This window comes from Pezoporus flaviventris, unplaced genomic scaffold (genome assembly GCF_033815535.1).
Source record: "Pezoporus flaviventris isolate CSIRO_AGI_PZ_B2104156 unplaced genomic scaffold, CSIRO_AGI_Pfla_v1 ptg000035l, whole genome shotgun sequence".
NCBI classification, from domain to species: domain Eukaryota; kingdom Metazoa; phylum Chordata; class Aves; order Psittaciformes; family Psittacidae; genus Pezoporus; species Pezoporus flaviventris.
The window spans coordinates 47,764-67,934 of record NW_026892583.1 but is presented as its reverse complement, the minus strand read 5'-3'; the positions used below and the strand labels follow the sequence as shown (position 1 = coordinate 67,934).

The window sequence follows — 20,171 nt, the reverse complement described above, 5'->3', positions numbered from 1 at the left end:
AATGATTGTGACAATTTAGAAAATGCAAATCCAGAGGCCATCAGAACTTCTGGTGACAGGATTGTGTTCATATCAAATTATGAACAATATCAACAATATCATATCAACAATTATATCAATAATGTAGGGACCTTAGCTATCATGCTAGCTAAGGTCCCTACATTACACAGAAATTACACACCGGGGGAAGATTTAGAGCAATTTAAGTTGTTACTTTACTACTTACATTAAGCAGTAGTTAATCTTATTCATTAATACAAATTTTGTTTAGCCACAACCCCCCCTGCCCGTCCCAGCCTGGATAATGGAGCAGCAGGACCAGAAGCAGGACCAGCTTCCATGCTACTGAAGAAAGATGCTGCCTCTCAGATCAACATCCCCACAAAAGGCAGGGGCCATGCCCACAATGAGGACAGGAGCTGGTCCTGTGCCACAGCGCCTATCAGCAACGCAAGGCTGGAGCTGAACCAGAAGGTCCACAGCAAGCTCTGGACCCACACAGCAAGAAAATGCCTGGAGATAAAACTCCAAACTCTCCCCAAGGCAGTGCAGAGGTCCATGGGCATGTCGCAATGCTCACTGCCCAGACAGAGGAAGAGCCCTGCAAGAGCTCTGCCATTACAGCAAAAGCAAAGCAGCTCAGGCAGAAGGAATGGGTCCTGCAGCAGCAGGTTCAGGCATCCCTCACCTGCACTCTGGTCCCCATGACACCGTGCTCCTGCCTGTATTGTGTCTCCTCCTATGGCCCCGTTCCAGGGACGGAGAGCAGCCAGGCATTCCTGGAGGCCCGGACCCTGCCCAGCACATCCTGCAGCACTGGGAATGAGATGGCCACAGACACCAAGGATGCGCCAGGGCCACCCTGTGGGATGGTGAAGGACTCGCCAGGGCCAGCATCCACCCTTGTGTCCCCAAGTCTTGTCCCAGCATTCCCTGCTAGGGACACCAAGCCAGAGAAGGCACAGGGAGCACACATGTGTTCAACCCATGAAGGCTTCATGGCACAAGCACAAGGAGCCCTACAGAGCCATTGTGGCTGCTGCAGGAAACAAGCTTGACCTGCTGACGGCAGCTTCTCAAGTGGGACAGCCCCTCTGGAGCAGTAGTGATTTGTGTTGTACTTTAGTTACTAAACTGTTCTTATCTCAATCCTGGGAGTTACGTTCTTTCGATTCTCCTTCCCACCCCTCCAGGAGCCAGGGCGAACAAGAACAGGGGAGTGTTTGATTTATGGCTGACTGGGTTTAAACCACGACAAGCCAAAGGAGACAGAGCATCTTTAAAGCCAAAATCTTGTCTTTCCCTTTTAATTTTGTGGTCCAAACTGTTCTGCTGTAAGAAATACCCTTCAACTTTGTCTCTTGTCCCTTCTCCCTGTCAAATAACTATCACCAGAAGCACCAGAGGAAGGTGTCAGGAAAACTAGAGCAGGCATATGTAAAGATAGAGCATGGTATCCATAACGAGACTAAATAAGAGGCCTTGTCTAGCAGTAGGAGAAGGCAAAAGTTACAGGATGACCCACTGCAAGCCTCTCAGCAGGCCTGTACTCCAACATCAGCGAAGTCATTAAACCAATTGCCATCACAAATTAAACGTTTTCCCTTCCCAAAACAAGGAATTCCTCTGGGGGGCAGGCTTCTGGGCATCCTAAAGAAGCCTCTAATGATCTTGAAACCTTCTTAGAAAGCTCAAAGTAAACCTACCTCATTCTTCCTAACAAGCCCCTGGGGACAACTTCATAGACATTAAGGAGAAGGAAACTTTCCTCTTTCTTAAAGGCAAGAGCGCTTCTAAAGCAGTTCAGTTTGGCACAACTCCTCCACACCCTGAAGCTGGTGGGTGGAGAGTTTATGGATTGGCAGACTTCTTTCCAGTCCTCCTCCTGGTCACTACAGTAGTGACCCCTGGAGTTTGAAGGAAAGAGCAGCCACCCCTGGCAAACAACAACTGATTGGCAGAAGTCACTTGGCATCTTAACAGCAAGTTCTTTGGACATCACAAGGGGTCCATAAACAGCCACAGCTGTGGCAGGTGATGCGCTAGATTCAGGGTTTATCAGTCAGAAGCAAAAGGTGATGTGGCTGAAGACAAAATACAATGTACATACATTTCCCTGTCTAGAAATAAAACTACCTACAGCTCAGGTCCAAGATGCATCCAGGAGGCAGATGCAGCCAGACACACTCCTACAATGAGGGGTCCTAGTCTATGGCAGAGGAGGAGTATGATGTGCTGAGGGAAGAAAACACTGGGCGAGGCTGATCAGGACCTATTGTTGCCATCAGGGTCCGGACCTACATGAACTACTGATTTTGGGGATGCTAACTGTGCTGGTGTTTCTCAGGTCGTTTCTGCTGCCTTGGGGCTGAAGTCTCTGAGGTGATCTCCTCCATAGACAGTGCTATCTGTAAAAGCATACAAGGTTCATAGAATCATAGGCCATAGAATCAATCAGGTTGGAAAAGTCCCTTGAGATCATCAAGTTCAACTGCTCCCCCAGCACCTTCAAGACCACCACTAACCCATGGCACTGAGGCCTCGAGTCGGCGGTGTGTGACTGTGACTGCAGCCCTACCCTGGGCAGCCTGTTCCAATGGCTGAGCACCCTCTGGGGAAGGAATTGTTCCTCTTCTCCATCTAAACCTGCCCTGGTGCAGCTTGAGGCCCTTAACTCTTGTCCCATTCCTTGTTCCCTGGGAGCACAGCCCAGCCCCTTCCTGGCTCCATCCTCCTGTCAGGCAGTTGTCGGGAGAGATAAAGTCCTCCTTGTGCCTTCCCTTCCCTGAGGGCTGGAGCAGCTCTACTCTGGAGTCAGGCTGAAAGAGCTGGGCTGGGTCAGCCTGGACAAGAGAAGGCTCCTTAAGGAGAGACCTTAGAGCAGCTCCAGTGCCTAAAGGAGCTGCAGGAAACCTGGAGAGGGGCTTTGGACAAGGGCCTGTAGGGACAGGCCAAGGGGAATGGCTTGAACCTGCCCGAGGGGAGACTGAGATGAGCTCTTAGGCAGAAGCTCTTCCCTGTGAGGGTGCTGAGGCACTGGCACAGGGTACCCAGAGAGCTGTGGCTGCCCCATCCCTGGCAGTGTTCAAGGCCAGGTTGGACACGGGCTTGGAGCAAGCTGCTCTAGTGGAAGGTGTCCCTGCCCGTGGTAGGGGCCTGGAACTGGATGAGCTTGAAGGTCCCTTCACACTCAAACCAGTCCGGGATTCTACAAACTGATTACAGGAAATTGAACACTAACACCCCACCACTGACAGCTGCCATCCTGAGCACAACCCCCATTGTGACAGCATTACAGGCTCTGACATCACTCGGCTGTTCTCAGCAGCAGCCTCTAACTTCACAGCAACACGTGCCACTGTTCCACAGCTCCCAATGTGGTTGTCACGGGCAGTGCACATGGGCAACAGCAGCTTTCTTCTGGGCCTCAGCATCCTGATCCTGGCTGCTGGGGCCATCCTGCTTGCCATCAGCCGTCGCAGACGAAGTCGCCTGTGGCCATGGGGCCCACTTGGTTCCAGCACTGGTGGTGCCTGTCCCCAGAAAGGTGACAGTGCCACACTGCTGTGCCCACAGGGTGATGGCCAGGGCAAGCAACAGCAGAGATGGAGGTGGCGATTTCGGGCAGCAAAGCCATGTAAGTCCCCGGCAGGTCCCCCAGGGGAGCCCAGCCCCATGGGGAGCAGGCTGGGTGTACGGTCCCAGGTCGGTTCCGTCCCCCCGACACTCAAGAACCCCTCCCTGCCTTGCAGGTAACGCTCTGTCCCCCCTGTGCGGGCGCTGGCGCTGCAGGCCCGGCTGCACTGACTGCATCAAGGCTGCGCAGGAGCTGCAGGAGCTGGTGCTGTCAGCGTGGGCTGGGAGAGGAGCTGCAGCCACTCTGGATGCTGGCACGTGGCAGGCGCTATGGCAGGACCTGGAGGAGCTGGTGGAGCAGGGAGAGCTGAGCTGCTGCGGCTCCCCCAGTTACCCCGAGAGCATCAGTCCCTCCAAGAACCTGACAGCAATGCTCCTGACTGAAGATGAAGGAGCCCCTATGGAGGTGAGGTCTGTTTGCTCCCTCAACCACATGTGTGCTGGCAGAGTCTCTTCAGCCCTGAAGATGCACGTGGCTCAGAAAGCCCTGGAGATACGGCTGGGGGCCCTGCCCATGCCGGTGCCGGTGCAGCAGTCCCAGGAGCAAGCAGCACAGCAGCAGGGCTGCTTCCATGTCCTGGCATTGTTCAAGGCCAGGCTGGACAGAGCCTTGGGTGGCATGGTCTAGTGTGAGGTGTCGCTGCCATGGCAGGAGGCTGGAACTGGATGATGTTAAGGTTCTTTCCAACCCAAAACATTCTATGATTCTACATATGTCCAGAGGCAGGCACGTAAGGTCCTACAGTTTTATTGCTTCTGAACTTGAGACATTCCTCCCAGTAGTCCCCAGTAACATCTAAATGGAATGAGGATAGCTTTGTATGACATGAAATTTGTGTTGGCACAACAGCAGACCTCAAAGGCTCTGGAGGTCAGAGAAGTCCTCAAAATGCATGAAAACTCATCCTAACTACTTTTAGGCATCTAAAAGTTAGCTGGGTTCTTTTAGCTATCTTTTTAGCTATCATTGGCAAGAAATGGACACTTCCAAAGATGGTTCATCCCATTGTAATATAAGTTTAAGGAAAATAGCATGTTTTGCTTTCTGCAGGTCTCTCCCTCCTTACACTGACTACAGAAGAAGCCCCAACGGTTAGATTAGTCTTACCTGGTTGAATTTTATGCTGAAATTTGGTGAAATTACACCAAACAGAGTCTATGTTCCTATTGCCATAGCCTGTTCCCCAGCACTTACACAGAACACAGGCAGAAGCTCTGGGCTAAAGAGTTCAGAGAGGACATCCCTGAGGCAAGACACTAGATCTTGAGCAAAACAATCACATGGGAGGAAAGCAAAACACCACGGCAGAACTGATCTTTAACTTTCCTATTTCAAACTGTCGTTGATGAGATGGGAAAGCTCCACAGAGGCTTGTAGTAGCCAGTGATGGATATGCTTAGACCTTCCAAATACCTCTGGTGAGAGGCTAAACCATGACACATGAAAGGGATGAAATGGATGCTCTGCTTTGGGGGAAGATGATGTGGGAAAGCCAGTCCAGAATAGGGGAAATTATCATGTTTGGTTTGTTATTCACGCCTCTGCTCTATCATTTGATATTGGTAATATGGGGTTCACCAGTCAACGTAAAACAATTAAAAGTTACTCCTCTAAGTTTAAACTTCTACTGCTCTAGTAATCAATGTAGAGAAATAATCATTCAAATTCCAGGAAGTATCCAGAGTGCAAACATCTATATATAGGCTGTGGACACGGCTTACCTGAGCTTAGGAGAGGACTTTGTGTCTCTCTTCTGCTCTGGCTGTGCTTTCAGGGACAAGTCATCTCTTAATCGGCTGTCTAGTATTAGTCTCAGAGGACCACAGACTGTGAATCAGTAAAAATACAACTTAATGGTCCAATAGGGAAGACTGGCAGTGATGTGAACTACTTCTAGATTGAGTAAGGAGACTGTGGACTGGAATTCGGATTGCATGTCTATTGTTTAATGAGGACCAGCAAAACCTAAAACAATGATTCCCCTCCCTTTATGTCTGCTCCTTGTAGCTCTCATATAAAGGCTGATTGTTTCACAAGGTCAGCAATCCTCGGCATGTAATCCTCGCCGTGTTAAACTGAAAGAGAGGGGAGATGAAATGAGCTCTTAGGCAGAAGCTCTTCCCTGTGAGGGTGCTGAGGCGCTGGCACAGGGTTCCCAGAGAAGCTGTGGCTGCCCCATCCCTGGCAGTGCTCAAGGCCAGGTTGGAACTGGATGAGCTTGAAGGTGGCTTCCAACTCAAACCAGTCCGGGATTCTACAAACTGCTTACAGGAAATTGAACACTAATACCCCACCCCTGACAACTGCCATCCTGAACACAACCCCCATTGTGACAGCATTACCGGCTGCTACGCACACCTGGATGGCTATGCTGTATGTTAGGGATATGTTTTTTTATGGTTCTTCTAAGAGAAGAAGGCAAAACTGAGGTGTCTCAGGGGAGTCACACACAAGGAGACACTGAGCACAAGGACGGCCGTGCTCTTTGACCCATGATTTCTTTCCGGTTTCAAGACCCATATCTGCACAAGGATATTTAGGGCTCATGAAGCAGCAGGATGTCCACGGTGCTGGCATAATGTGGCCTGTAACATCACTCGGCTGTTCTCAGCAGCAGGCTCTAACTTCACAGCAACACGTGCCACTGTTCCACAGCTCCCAGTGTGGTTGTCACGGGCAGTGCCCATGGGCAACAGCAGCTTTCTTCTGGGCCTCAGCATCCTGATCCTGGCTGCTGGGGCCATGCTGCTTGCCATCAGCCATCGCCAATGGGATCACTTGTGGCCATGGGGCCCACTTGGTTCCAGCACTGGTGGTGCCAGTCCCCAGAAACGTGACTGTGCCACAATGATGTTCCCACAGGGTGATGGCCAGGGCAAGCAACAGCGCAGATGGAGGCGGCGATTTCGGGCAGCAGAGCCATGTAAGTCCCCGGCAGGTCACCCAGGGGAGCCCAGCCCCATGTGGAGCAGGCTGGGTGTACGGTCCCAGGTCGGTTGCGGCCCCCCGACACTCAAGAACCCCTCCCTGCCTTGCAGGTAACGCTGTGTCCCCCCTGTGCGGGCCCTGGCGCTGCAGGCCCGGCTGCACCCACTGCATCAAGGCTGCGCAGGAGCTGCAGGAGCTGGTGCTGTCAGCGTGGGCTGGGAGAGGAGCTGCAGCCGCTCTGGATGCTGGCACGTGGCAGGCGCTATGGCAGGACCTGGAGGAGCTGGTGGAGCAGGGAGAGCTGAGCTGCTGCGGCTCCCCCAGTTACCCTGAGAGCATCAGTTCCAGCGAGAGCCTCAGTCCCCCCGAGAGCCTGACAGCAACGCTCCTGACTGAAGATGAAGGAGCCCCTATGGAGGTGAGGTCTGTTTGCTCCCTCGACCACACGTGTGCTGGCAGAGTCTCTTCAGCCCTGAAGATGCACGTGGCTCAGAAAGCCCTGGAGATACGGCTGGGGGCCCTGCCCGTGCCGGTGCAGCAGTCCCAGGAGCAAGCAGCACAGCAGCAGGGCTGCCTCCCTGTCCTGCCCAAGCTCATCCTGCCGGGACAGAGCCAGCCCTGGCTGCGGCACGTTCTGTGCCCCTCAATGCAGGCCAAGGCAAACGCTATTGTGGATACCATTGAAGAGAAGGAAGTGCAGAGGCTATGGGGGGATCCAAACCCCACCGAGGAGTCCCTGGCACCGCAGATGCTGTGCCCTCCACCGCTGCTTGGTCCCCTGGACCCAAAGCTGCCAAAGGAGAGCAGAGCTGGGGAGCCCAGGGCCCCGGGCGATGCCAGTGCACTGGGACAGCACAAAGCAGGACAGCAGGAGCCACAGAGCCCCTGTGGATCTGAGAAGAAACCAGCCATCCAAGCACCAGAGGAGGATACACTGAGGAAGAGCCTCCTTCACCTGGGTAGGTGCTTGTCACCGTGGGACAAGGAGTGCCTGAGGCCTTTTGGTTTAGGCGCGGCCCCCCCTGCCTGTCCCAGCCTGGATAATGGAGCAGCAGGACCAGAAGCAGGACCAGCTTCCATGCTACTGAAGAAAGGTGCTGCCTGTCAGATCAACATCCCCACACAAGACAGGGACCATGCCCACAATGAGGACAGGAGCTGGTCCTGTGCCACAGCGCCTATCAGCAAGGCAAGGCTGGAGCTGAACCAGAAGGTCCACAGCAAGCTCTGGATCCACACAGCAAGAAAATGCCCGGAGATAAAACTCCAAACTCTCCCCAAGGCAGTGCAGAGGTCCATGGGCATGTCGCAATGCTCACTGCCCAGATGGAGGCAGGCTGGGGCTGGGCAGCTGCAGCCCCGCAAGAGCTCTGCCATTATGGCAAAAGCAAAGCAGCTCAGGCAGAAGGAATGGGTCCTGCAGCAGCAGGTTCAGGCATCCCTCACCTGCACTCTGGTCCCCATGACACCGTGCTCCTGCCTGTATTGTGTCTCCTCCTACGGCCCCGTTCCAGGGACGGAGAGCAGCCAGGCATTCCTGGAGGCCAGGACCCTGCCCAGCACATCCTGCAGCTCTGGGAAGGAGATGGCCACAGACACCAAGGATGTGCCAGGGCCACCCTGTGGGATGGTGAAGGACTCGCCAGGGCCAGCATCCACCCTTGTGTCCCCAAGCCTTGTCCCAGCATTCCCTGCTATGGACACCTCCAGGAGCACAGAGAAGCAAAGGAGATGTCCTGATGGCCTCTCACAGGGAAGCCCACCCAAGATGGCTCCAAGCTCGAACTCCTGCTGCCCAGAGGGGATCCCCAGCCAGCACAGCCCATCCTCGCAGCAGCACTGAGGTTCCCCTGTCACCAGGAACGTGAGCTCATGCCAACCGTGCCCAGCCCGGGATGCGCAGAACACTGCAGCAGCATCGACCAACAATATCCTGCGTGCGGTGCTGGAGAGGATTCGGCAGCGGCGAAGGAGTGTGTCCTCATCCCCGGAAAGCTCTCCCACTGAATGGAGCTGACGTGGTGCGGAGAGGCAGGGCCAGGCTTCCCAGAGCTCCTGTTCTCTGTGAGCCCTCTCTTCTTGTAAATAAACATGCTGATGGTTCTCCAAAGAGCCATGCAAGTGGACTAACCCCTGCTGGAGGGGCAGGGTGTGCTGGGGATGGGAAAGGGAAGGCGGGCTCAGGGGCACAGGGGAAGCTGTGCTGTCCCAGCAGGAGGACCTGGCCAAGAGGAGAAGCCTGGGTAAGGGGGTTGCTGCTCCTAGAGCTCCTGCTCAGCCCTGCCCCGGCCAGCCCCTTCTGCCACCCTGCAGGGCAGGTCCTTTGGCTCAACTTCACTTGTTCTCCAAGCCTTCCCTGAGAGCAGCTCCCTCCAGCCCCACCCCATGGCACCTTTGGGGACCACAGGGCCCTCGGAGTGCCTGCAGCTGCCTCTCAGGGGCAGCTCCACAGTGGTTTGCCCAGACACAAGCTCATTGACCAGACAAGATGATGCCAGTGTCCAGATGCAGGGCTGAGGTCCTCGATGCCTACAGCACGTCTCTTGGGCCAGTTGCTGCAGTAACATTTCTATGCTGTGCCCCGCATCCCGAAACTGTCCTGCTCCAACGCGCACATCATGGAGCACTTCACCTGTGCGGCTGTGCTCATCATCTCAACCAAGCTCCTCATTTTCATCTACACCTGCATCACAGTTGCCATCCACAAGATCTAAGTCCAAAGGCAGGCAAAAGCCTTCTCCACTTCTGCTTCCCACCTGATTCCTGCTGCTGTGTTTTATGGAACAGGCTTCTTCACGTACACACAGTTCACAGTTCTCTACGGAGCACAGTAGTTATTGCTTCATTTATGCTCTGGTGATTCCCATGCTCAATCCTATGATGTACAGTCTTAAGAACAGGGAGGTCAAACCACCCATTCCAAGAGCAGTAGCAAGCCTGTATTTCTCTGAGTACCACAGAGATTCAGGAGTCCAAACAGGTCTCAAAGAACCTGAGATTTGGTAAATGAGAATAATTAAATGTACAAGTAGTTTGGCAGTGCCTACTAAAGGAAAAAAAAGACGTTATAGAAGCCTTCCAATGCCTAGAGGGGCTGACAAGAACGCTGGAGAGGGGCTTTTGACAAGGGCCTGTAGTGACAGGACAGGGGATTTGCTTTAAAGTAACCCCTGAAGAGCAGTTACCTGACCCCAGAAGTAGAACGGTGTCGTAGCCCGCGCTGGGCTTTCTGTGTACATTTTTGTCCACGCTGATGCATATCTTGTGATTTGTCAGACGGCTTTGGGATAAATGGTTGGGTTTTTTTAAATGGTTTCCACTGTTATAGTTCAAGAACTTCTGTTTTCTCATCTACTCTCTCTGTATGTTTGATGGAGCAGGAACTATTGACCAGGAAGGATACTTTGGGTGACCTTGCGTGCTATAGAAACTTGTGCTTAGAAAACTAAATCCCAACTGCACCGTAAGTCATGGCATTGAACTCTGTGGGAAGCTCCATAGTGTTACAGCTACATGGGTAGCCCTGACTTCTTAGTGCTTGTCTTTGAAGCTGGTCTCAGATGGAGTTACATGCGTTTTCTTAAGCTGCTGAGATATGCTTTAAAACCAAAAGAAAACCCCAGAAAATCCTGAATGTATTACCCAAGAGAAAAGCTCTTTGGTCATTACTGTTGACCTTTGAACCCGTTGTCAACATGACCAGCAGCTGAGAATGGATAAAGCTTGAGTGATTTCCATTGTTTTAATATTAAGAATGTGCATTTGCTATGACTAAGATTCAAGTTCCTGCAGAGAAACCATTAGCTTATCTTTTATACCAAGGCAGCAACCACAAAAAAGGCCACCGAGACAGACATCCTTGACACGTGGTTTGAGTAAGTAGTGTGCAAGCAACAAAGTCACAGCAGGGATTTAGCACATGGCACAACAGCTGGAACGACACACCACAGCACTTTAACACCGTCCAAGGCCCATCTCAAGCTGTAAGAGTTTATCATCCCAGCATAGACCCTCGTAGCTAAGATACACGGACTTGTAGCCACAACACACAGAGACTGCACAGCACCCCACCTCTCTGCACATCTGTTTCCACCTTAGTCAGCCATGTCTTCTTTGTCTTCCACCTTAGTCAGCCATGCCTTCACTTTTTGCTTGGTGTGAAGCACTGGTTTTACTTATGGACTCAGACCTAAAGCACACTTTGTAAACCTTCCTTCAGTCTGCTGGGACTGGGAAAAGCCAGAGCAATGGTCACAAAGCCCATGAATACAAAGCCTCCCTTTTCCCCTCACTGGCCATAAGAGGAGTCTTAAAGCTGTCTAATATATGGACACATGAGCACAATTGACATCTCTAGTTCAGGCGTTAGAACAGGCTGCCCAGGGCAGTGGTGGAATCACCATCTCTGGAAGCGTTCACAAACCATGCAGATGAGGCCCGTAGTGACATGGGTTAGTGGTGGACTTGGCAGTGTTGGGGAACAGTTGGACTTGATTACCTTAATGGTCTTTCCCAACCAAGTTGATTCTATGATTGTGGGAGTTGATTCACACCCTGGCAGACTGATTTTGAGATACACGGTGCAAACTATGGCCAGATTGTGCTTGGTGTTGCAGTTGGATTCTCGGCATGCTGGTTGAGAACACTCCCAGACTGATGACATGAAATGATGGCAAAGGAGCCATCCTTCCATTCAGCCTCCCACAAAGGATGTGCTCATGTTTTCTGCAGGAGCAGTGTGGTCAGGATGAGGTACCAGTCCTCCAGGCTGCTTTAGTACAGAAGGATGTAGATGTAAGTGTGCCTACAGGACCAGTTCCCAGCATTCACACTAAGATATGCTTACATCACCTGTGTCTAAGGCTGAGGATCTCATCTAAGCTTCCTCTGTGTTCAGCGGAGAATAACATTACCAGCAGAAGTCATCTCCTCCTGTGACAGTGACCAAAAACTGTGCCATCCAACTGGTCTCCTGGAGGTGCACACCTCTTCCAACTCCAAAGGGAACCCAGAGAAGGATGTTTGATTCCAGCACCTAACTTTTAGTTGGCTAAAGTTAGAGCAGTCACAAACTGCAGTTCCTATCCAGCTGGTGGAGCTCCACAGGGTGTCAGAGACCAAGAGTGATGTTCTTGTCTTGTTAAAGTAGTTCTTACCTGGGTGACCACTCTTCTCAGGGCACATTTAATTTCTTTGTTCCTCAGACTGTAGATTATGGGGTTTAGCAGGGGAGTGAGGATTCCATAGAGCATGGAAACTATCCTGTCCTGATTAGGCAAGTAGGTGGAGGAAGGCCGTGCATATGTGAAAATGGTGGTCCCATAGAAGAGGCATACTGCTGTCAAGTGAGACCCACAGGTGGAGAAGGCTTTGTGCCTGCTCTCAGAAGAGTTCATGCATAGAATAGCCCACAGGATGTAGATATATGAGACCAGAGTGACCGCAAAGGCGCTGCCCCCAATGGCTCCAGCAACTGTGAGAATTACCAGTTCCCTACTATAAGTAGATGAGCAGGAGAGGGCCAGCATGGGAGGGATATCACAGTAATATTGGTCAACTTCATTAGACTCACAGAAAGAGAGTGTAAAAATCAAAGATGTGTGCAACAGGGAGTTTAACAGCCCTGCTACCCAGATGCCAGTGGCTAGGTGAGCACACAGCTTTGTACTCATGATATTCATGTACTGCAGTGGATGGCATATTGCAACGTACCGGTCATATGCCATCACAGCCAAGAGGAAAATCTCTGTGCCTACGACATCAATCAGGAAAAACAGCTGGAACATGCAGCCATGGAATGAAATCACCTTGTTCTCAAGCAACAAGGCCTCCAGCATCTTCGGCACAGTGATAGTGGAACATAAGATATCCAGTAAGGATAAGTTGCCAAGGAAGAAGTACATGGGGTTGTGCAGATGTGTGTTTGTGCTAATGGCAACAAGAACTGAGATGTTGCCTGCCACGGTGGCCAAATGAGTGATCAAAAACAGCACAAAGAGAAGATAACGGACTTCTGGAGCATCAGAAAGGCCTACAAGAACAAACTCAGTTCCCGTTGATAGGTTGCCCCTCTGCATCTTATCTTTCATTGTGGAAATGATTGCAGAGGTTTACCTGGAAAAGAGAAGGAGTTGTAACTTAGTTAAAATTGCATCTCCCTTCTAAAGTGTGAATGTTTTATGGCTTGTTTTGCAATTCAAAATCATTTGCAAGTTTGTATTGCCACACAAAATCTAAACTTCACTCACACAACCTAAAGGCAAAAATATAGGTATTAAGCTTAACAGTGATTAATCAAAAAGGTTTAATTCTTGCAAGCTAAAGTGCTGGCGGTTGAAGACAAAGATACCTCCTCTGTGGTGGCTTTGAAGACAGCAGTACTCTGAGCAAGGGGAATGGAGACAGATCCAATGGACCTGCAGCTGCCAGAGGGGAGACTGAGATGAGCTCTTCCCTGTGAGGGTGCTGAGGCGCTGGCACAGGGTGCCCAGAGAAGCTGTGGCTGCCCCATCCCTGGCAGTGCTCAAGGGCAGGTTGGACACAGGGGCTTGGAGCAAGCTGCTCCAGTGGAAGGGGTCCCTGCCCATGGCAGGGGTTGGAACTGGATGATCTTAAGGTCCCTTCCAACACAAACCATCCTGTGATTCTATCTCTAGAAATCCTTTCAGCATAAATAATTTAGTGATAATGTCATTAAAAGGTCTAGATTACTAGCTGAACCTAATTTTAAGCAAATAATATTATAAGAGAAGAATTAAATTGCTGGTGATTGACAGACAGTATATCCCAGATTTTTTTTCAGCTTTATCCAGTGGGATATAAAGAGATATAATCTAGCATTCACTTAAAGACCTCCCTTCTTTCTTTATTTTACCATATAGGATTCCATAATATTATTAGTACTTCTAGGAATAGCTGGACTTCCCATCCCCTTTTCCCAGTTCAAAGTAGTCTAGGATTGTCACTGAAGATCTGTCTAACCTGCACTGCTACACTGAATGTAACTCAGTACTTACAGTAATGCTTTACCTAGTAGCCCTGTAGAGAGATAGGTCAAAGTTTGGCACAAGCAGCTCTTTGTTTGCAGATTAGAGCATGATTATGAGATGGTGTGAATATCGGAACACATTCTTACGTATGAGAAATACAAATAACAAGTGAAATAGGTGACTGACATCCCATCTGAGACAGGCTCATCTATCCTCTCATGTTCTCACAGCAGCTTGCTTCCACCTCAAAAGGGACCAAAATCAGAGTTTAAAATACTGTAAGATTCATTTAAGCAGAAATAAAAGGCACACAGTGCTTTAAATCATAATATCGCTCATTCTTAAAATTGGAAACTTCTCCAGGTGAAATACAACAGAAACCTAACACAGAAATACTCACTGCTACAAAGGATTAGTTACTGGCGCTACACAGGCATCCGTAACTCCAGGAAACATGACTATCCTTTTTCTTCTTTCAACACGTGCCTAGAATATCTGCATACAGCAGAAAAATGATTTCACTGTAGTCTCTGGAGCAACAATCCATTAAGGAAGCGATGGGTCCGGGTTTAGCAGCACAGGAACACGCAGGCAGACATCTGCAGGCACTGGCTAACCCTTGCCTACAAGGGTGAGTACCTCTTTAATGAGCTTTTATACACGTGAAGACGTACCTGGGGAGGAGTGTCTCTGAAGCTTTTTTGGATGCTACCTGTGTTGCGTTTATGAGGCCTTTTCAGAATCAGGAGAAGGCTAAAATGTGAGAAGCTATTTCTTCACTCTATACCATTTGATTCCCATGGCTTTCATGTTGCAGGACCTTTTTAAAGGGCTGTGGTTTGATACATGACTCTTCTCCCAGGAAAAGGAGATGGTGTCCTTCTCCCTAGGGGCTGCCAGCACAACTCGACCATTCCAGTTCCTGAAGTCTTACATCTTAGACCTCATAGCAGCCTTCCAGTATCTGAAGGGGGGCTATAGGGATGCTGGAGAGGGACTCTTCATTAGGGGCTATAGTGATAGGACAAGGGGTAACGGGTTCAAACTTAAACAGGGGAACTTCAGATTGGATATAAGGAAGGAGTTCTTTCCTGTTAGGGTGGTGAGGCACTGGAATGGGTTGCTCAAGGAAGTTGTGAATGCTCCATCATCCCTGGCAGTGTTCAAGGCCAGGTTGGCCAGAGCCTTGGGTGACATGGTTTAGTGTGAGGTGTCCCTGCCCATTGCAGGGGGGTTGGAACTGGATGATCTTAAGGTCCTTTCCAACTCTAACTATTCTATGATCTCACAAGAGTCTAGCATTCTGATTGCTTTAAACAGCCTTAAAGCTACTTGGTCACAAACTGTTTTCAGACTGATTTGTCTTGCTCTGGAGCCTTAAATCTATTGCTTACACATACTGGATCACAATAAGCTGGGGAACAGCTCCTTTGCAAAGGCACGTACCTTAGAGAAGGACAGTGGTATCGGTGTCTGTACAGGGTGAATGAAGAGCAGAACCCGAGTGACTGCTGTGGAGCAGTTGTGCTGGTGTTACAAGGGCAGCTAGCACACCATCACGTGCCTGTGTAAGTGCTTTCCATGTTGGTTTTATGGGCAATCTCTACTTCTTCAGGGGAGAAACCTTTTAATTTTGTTTACCCTCTACAGAAACAACAGAAGATAAGCTACTTGTGAAATCCATGCACTACTTGAAGCAGATACGTACCCTAGCATAAGGAGGAGCATAAGTTATCAGCAGTACTTTGAAGAGCTAATAAATCCCCCTCTGATTCCAGAAAGCATCCATGCATTACGCATTCATTTATTTGAGCATCACTTTCCATCTGATGTACTGCTCATATCCCAGTATTACCTGCCTATAGCTCCTGCACTGTCAACATGAATGATACAGTCAATCATTCTTAAAGCCTGTTTGTCATGCTTGCAGTGTGCCTCTTTTACAAAATAAAGACTTCTGCATATGTCAGAAGATAAATTGGAGTTCTCAAAGAGTTATAAAGCAGAGGCTTTTCCTGCTATGGTTGTATGGACCTGTGGCTGGAATAAATCCATGTGGTCCAGATCTTTATGTACTGTTAGCCCTAGGCCCATCAGACTTCTGAAGTTTTGGAACAAAGAATGGAGCTAATCATTCTGTAATAAACCCAGATGCCGGAAAGAGATACAGTAAATAGATCAATCTCATCACAGCTGGGAGAAGAGCTAAGACTGACTGTGCCCTTCCAACTTCTGAAACTGGTTTCATGCCTCTTCCACTGACAGCTACCCGTCTTTTCGTTGAACAGGCACAAGAGGGCAATAGCTCATGCAAAATCTCTACGTGGTGAAAGGCTACAGAGCACAGCGCCGTACCGAGAGTCAGGAGATAAATGTGCGTATACAGGCCACAAAAAGGGAGCTGCTATTATTTGCTTTCAGTATTTTTAATCTGAGACCTTATGTCTAAAGCCCACTGTTGATAAGCATAGAATGGCTTGGGTTAGAAGGGATCTCAAAGCTCATCTGCTCCCAATCCCCTGCCACAAGGGATTGGATCATTCAATCATTTAAAGAATCATTTAAGGCCATAAGAATTATTTAAGATTTATGACGTGACCCTCTTCTTGACCATGTTTGTACTTTAACATGTTGCCACACGTTAGAAGTTCGCATTTTGGCAAGATAGCTATTGCCTGTGCATCATGCTGGTGCCTAGAAATTAGTAGTGGGCTAAAGCTGAATTATCCCAGTCCCAAGCACAGATGCAGGCTGGGCAGAAACTGGAATGAGGGCAGCCCTGAGGAGTGGGTGTTGGTGGATGAGAAGTTCCCCGTGACCAGTGTGTGCTGGGCTGCACACCCAGAGCATGAGCAGCAGCTCAGGGAGGGGATCCTGGCCCTCTGCTGCCAAAGGGGAGACTGAGATGAGCTCTTAGGCAGAAGCTCTTCCCTGGGAGGGTGCTGAGGCGCTGACACAGGGTTCCCAGAGAAGCTGTGGCTGCCCCATCCCTGGCAGTGCTCAAGGCCAGGCTGGACACAAGGGCTTGGAGCAAGCTGCTCCAGTGGAAGGTGTCCCTGCCCGTGGCAGAGGTTGGAGCTGGATAAGGCAAAACAAACTCTATGAATTCAGAGACATCATCGGAGCTGGTGCTGCCCATCCCTTCTGCCATGCCAGGACCATACACAGCACAACACAACCAAAGCCGTTTGATATTGGCCAGTTATGAGATTGAGCCTTGTTGAGTATTGAGCTTTCCAGCTTGGAATGCTTACCATGACCACAGAACGCTTATCATGAACACAGACCGATTACAGACTTGGCTGCTGATAAAGCTCCTTTTCCTCTGATGTGTTTCTCATTTGTATTTCAGACGTGGGGATTATTTGATGTAATTCTGCTGTCTTCATGCCTAACAAGGTAACAATCTCATACAGCAGATGGGCTCCATACTCACTGTCACCTTCCCTGACAACGTCTTCTAAAAGTTAAATTTGGGATTTTAGTCAAAACTTTGTCCCCTATTTGCCCTATAGGTTCTGGCAAGAAGCAGCAGCCAGAAGAGGTCTGTAGAGCAGGAACCCTGGGACAGGTGTCGATTAGCCTTAGCTTTACCAAGAACCATCTCTGGTTTTTATTGTGAAGATCAGATAATGTGTCACACCACAAAAGAGATATCTGAAGGATGTTCCTGCCCATGGCAGCAGGTTGGAACTAGATGAGCTTTAAGGTCCCTTCCAACCTAAACCTATGACTCTATGATTGAAGCCAGCCCAATCCAAGCAGTTGTAAAGCTGCCCCTCAACAGTGCAATGCAGGTTGCTCTGCTTTACCCATAGTCTTTAAATAAAATTGATTAGATCAGAATCTCCTCAGTTTTGGGGGATTTAACAAAAGCATTGTAGAGATCCAGCCAGTTTTCAAAGGACTTGATTTGACCATGGCATCATTTGCTACAATAAGAGGCTGGGATATTTTGTGTTGCAGTCAAGGGTCTAAACAATATCAAGGAATGCCTTGTATCTAATGCTTCAAGAAATGGATATATTTAAGGTTCAAGGCCTTGGAACAAGCTGGTCTAGTGTGAGGTGTCCCTGCCCATGGCAGGGGGTTGGAACTGGATGATCTTAAGGCCCTTTCCAACCAAAACCATTCTACAATTCTATGACGTTTTGTCCTTTGAGGCAGTTTTTCCACTGTCCTTTAGATTAAGGCAATAATCAAAGCTGAGCATAAACTCACAGAGCTGCTAATTTCCAGGAGAGAAAGAACCCGAGATTTTAATGAGGCACAGAGAAACCAATTTACACACTTACAAACTCACCTGCCAAGTTGCACCCTTGCAATTTGCCAGGCACTAACTTTTTAAACAGCATCTTCTGAGGCCTTATTAAAACCATCCCAAGCTGTTTCCTGGAGAGAAAAATCAATTAGATTAAATTGCTTGTCTTGAGACACAGGTTTCCCCAAACCACGCGGAGCTTGCATTTGGCTTCAAAATCCAAGTGATGATTTCAGATCAGTAATTGCAATGATCTGCACTGTGTTTCCTTATAGAGCAAAGAAAATAGCTCACATTGAGCCATGAAGGTCCACATCCTCCTTTAGAGCACATGCAGAACTTAAAGTAGGAAATTAGAGTTTTGTGATTACAAATAAAGAAACAGATGAAATCCAGCACTGATTCTGATGGGGACTTGATCATCAGACAGATTTAGGCATTTACTAACAGTTATCAGCCTGGTGTCCCTGTTTTGCACAGTTTCCCTTCTGTCTCCCAGCACAAATGTTTCTTCTTTGGAAGTGATAAATGCTCCATCCCTGGAAGTGTTCAAGGCCAGGGTGGACAGAGACTTGGGCAACATGGTCTAGTGTGAGGCATCCCTGCCCATAGCAGGGGTTTGGAACTGGATGATCTTAAGGTCCTTTCCAACCCAAACTATTCTATGATTCTTAATGGGGCCCAGCATAATGTTGAGAGAAAAATGGTGATTGACAAATCCTGTGTTGAGCAAAAATGTGCATCACTGACTGTGAAATGGATCCCCTCGTATGAGGAACGCTTTCACACTACAGTGATCGAGGTGTGAGAGTGTAAATCCCATGGGATTCCAGGCCATGCAACTTCTACAGACAAGCAGCAAGGTCCTTTCTAGTTTTAAGATCCATGGATTTTGCCCCACAGCCTCCTGCCATGGGGCGGGACAGAGACAAGACAGTCTTGAATTTCCTCAGGGGTCTCAGAGATCCAAACTGAAACAAAGACTGAAACACTGTCAAGGAGAAAAGTCACTCAACTTGGGCATGAACTACTCAAAAACCATAGACTCACATGCTGGCTTGGGTTGGAAGGGACCTTAAAGCTCATGTCCTTAATTCACACAGAGGGGTGGGTCTGCTCCTGGATTCACCACCACTGACTGCAACTCTGAGTTCTCTCCAAAGCCCCACTGAGCCACTTCATCCTCACAGCACAACGACCTCTGCTATTCCAGTCTGCCCTTAACCCCACACAGACAGGGATATAGCTCTCCCACAAGCCATTCCTGGTGGATAGCTACATTCCCAATTACTCTCAGCTGATATGTTTTGTGACCTTACAGATGAGCTTGGCAAAGAAATGCAGAATTATTTATAGATCAGCCACTTAAATGTCACCATTTTCCCCTTCTGCATTTGCCACAGTTCTTCCTCTTTAAAAGACAACATTCTTGGATTTACTGCTTCTCCTGCAGCATCCAGTGGCAAGCTCAGCACAAAGCAGTAGTAGCACTGAGAAACGATTTAGAGTGGATATGGCAATTTCCTATGTCTTTGGGGAGGCCAATGAGCACTCTGCAGGCCAGTTTCACCATGAGGATACAGGTAATAGGAGCTGACACAAAAGAGCAGGAGATCTTAAAATTAATTAAACACAGCTTAAATTAATTAAATATCCCATAAGTATCTAAAGCCTGGATTTGTGATTAGGTTGGTGCATAGCACTAAATAACAGAAACAGTGAAGACGGCTGGTTACATCCTTTCTGGCTGCCAAAGCAGAGGGACTCTGTCTCCCATCCCCGTCTCCTCTGATCCTGCTGCTCACCTTGGTAGTTCCCTTCTATTTCCTTCAAAAACAGGGCCAGTCAACCCAATTCAACATCTGCTGATCCCAAAGCAACAGTTTTAAGCTAACACAAGCTGCCAAAACCTCACAGACTTCCTGAGAAACTCAATGGTAGGAATGATCCGGTTTTTAGTTACATAGAGTCATCACAAAGGGGAAAATTGGTCCTTTAGCTGACCAAAGAGCCCCTGCCAGTTGCAGTTGCTTCATGCAAGCAGCTGCAGCAACATTTCTAGGGTACAATGGACACTCCCCCAAGCTTTGAGATAGTTGGCCAAGGTCCTGGACATTGCTCACTTACCCTCTAGCCATAAATCTCTGCTAGCAGAAGCTCTGACCTTTTCCTATAGACATGGTTACCTCAACTGTGAGCTTACATCAGCAGCTTCTATAAGCCCTGACCTGTTGATGCCCCTGATTTATACCTGCTGAACAAATGAAGCAAAACAAATTAACAACAGCTGAATAACCAGACATGGGGCTCTGAAGAGACTTGCATTGATTTACAACAACTGAATGCTTTTCCACCT

General features: G+C 49.1%; 2 protein-coding genes across 3 annotated transcripts; one reads left to right on the top strand and one right to left on the bottom strand.

Moving 5' to 3' along the window:
• The first annotated feature begins 6,297 nt into the window (after window positions 1–6,297).
• Window positions 6,298–11,591, top strand: LOC133273963 (uncharacterized). The gene is made up of 3 exons (XM_061462731.1): window positions 6,298–6,560; window positions 6,676–7,754; window positions 11,463–11,591. The coding sequence occupies exons 1-3, from the start codon at window positions 6,323–6,325 to the stop codon at window positions 11,589–11,591; spliced, it is 1,446 nt and encodes a 481-aa protein (XP_061318715.1). The 5' UTR covers window positions 6,298–6,322.
• On the bottom strand, window positions 10,690–20,052 carry LOC133273971 (olfactory receptor 5F1-like). Of its 2 annotated transcripts, XM_061462741.1 has the most exons (4): window positions 19,943–20,052; window positions 17,858–17,946; window positions 13,955–14,049; window positions 10,690–12,679 (listed from the first exon to the last, which is right to left on the bottom strand). In XM_061462741.1, the coding sequence occupies exon 4, from the start codon at window positions 12,652–12,654 to the stop codon at window positions 11,647–11,649; it is 1,008 nt and encodes a 335-aa protein (XP_061318725.1). In that variant the 5' UTR covers window positions 12,655–12,679; window positions 13,955–14,049; window positions 17,858–17,946; window positions 19,943–20,052; the 3' UTR covers window positions 10,690–11,646. The 2 variants fall into 2 exon arrangements, with proteins under 2 accessions (XP_061318725.1, XP_061318724.1); XM_061462740.1 differs by lacking the exon at window positions 13,955–14,049.
• Between the last annotated feature and the right edge of the window lie 119 nt (window positions 20,053–20,171).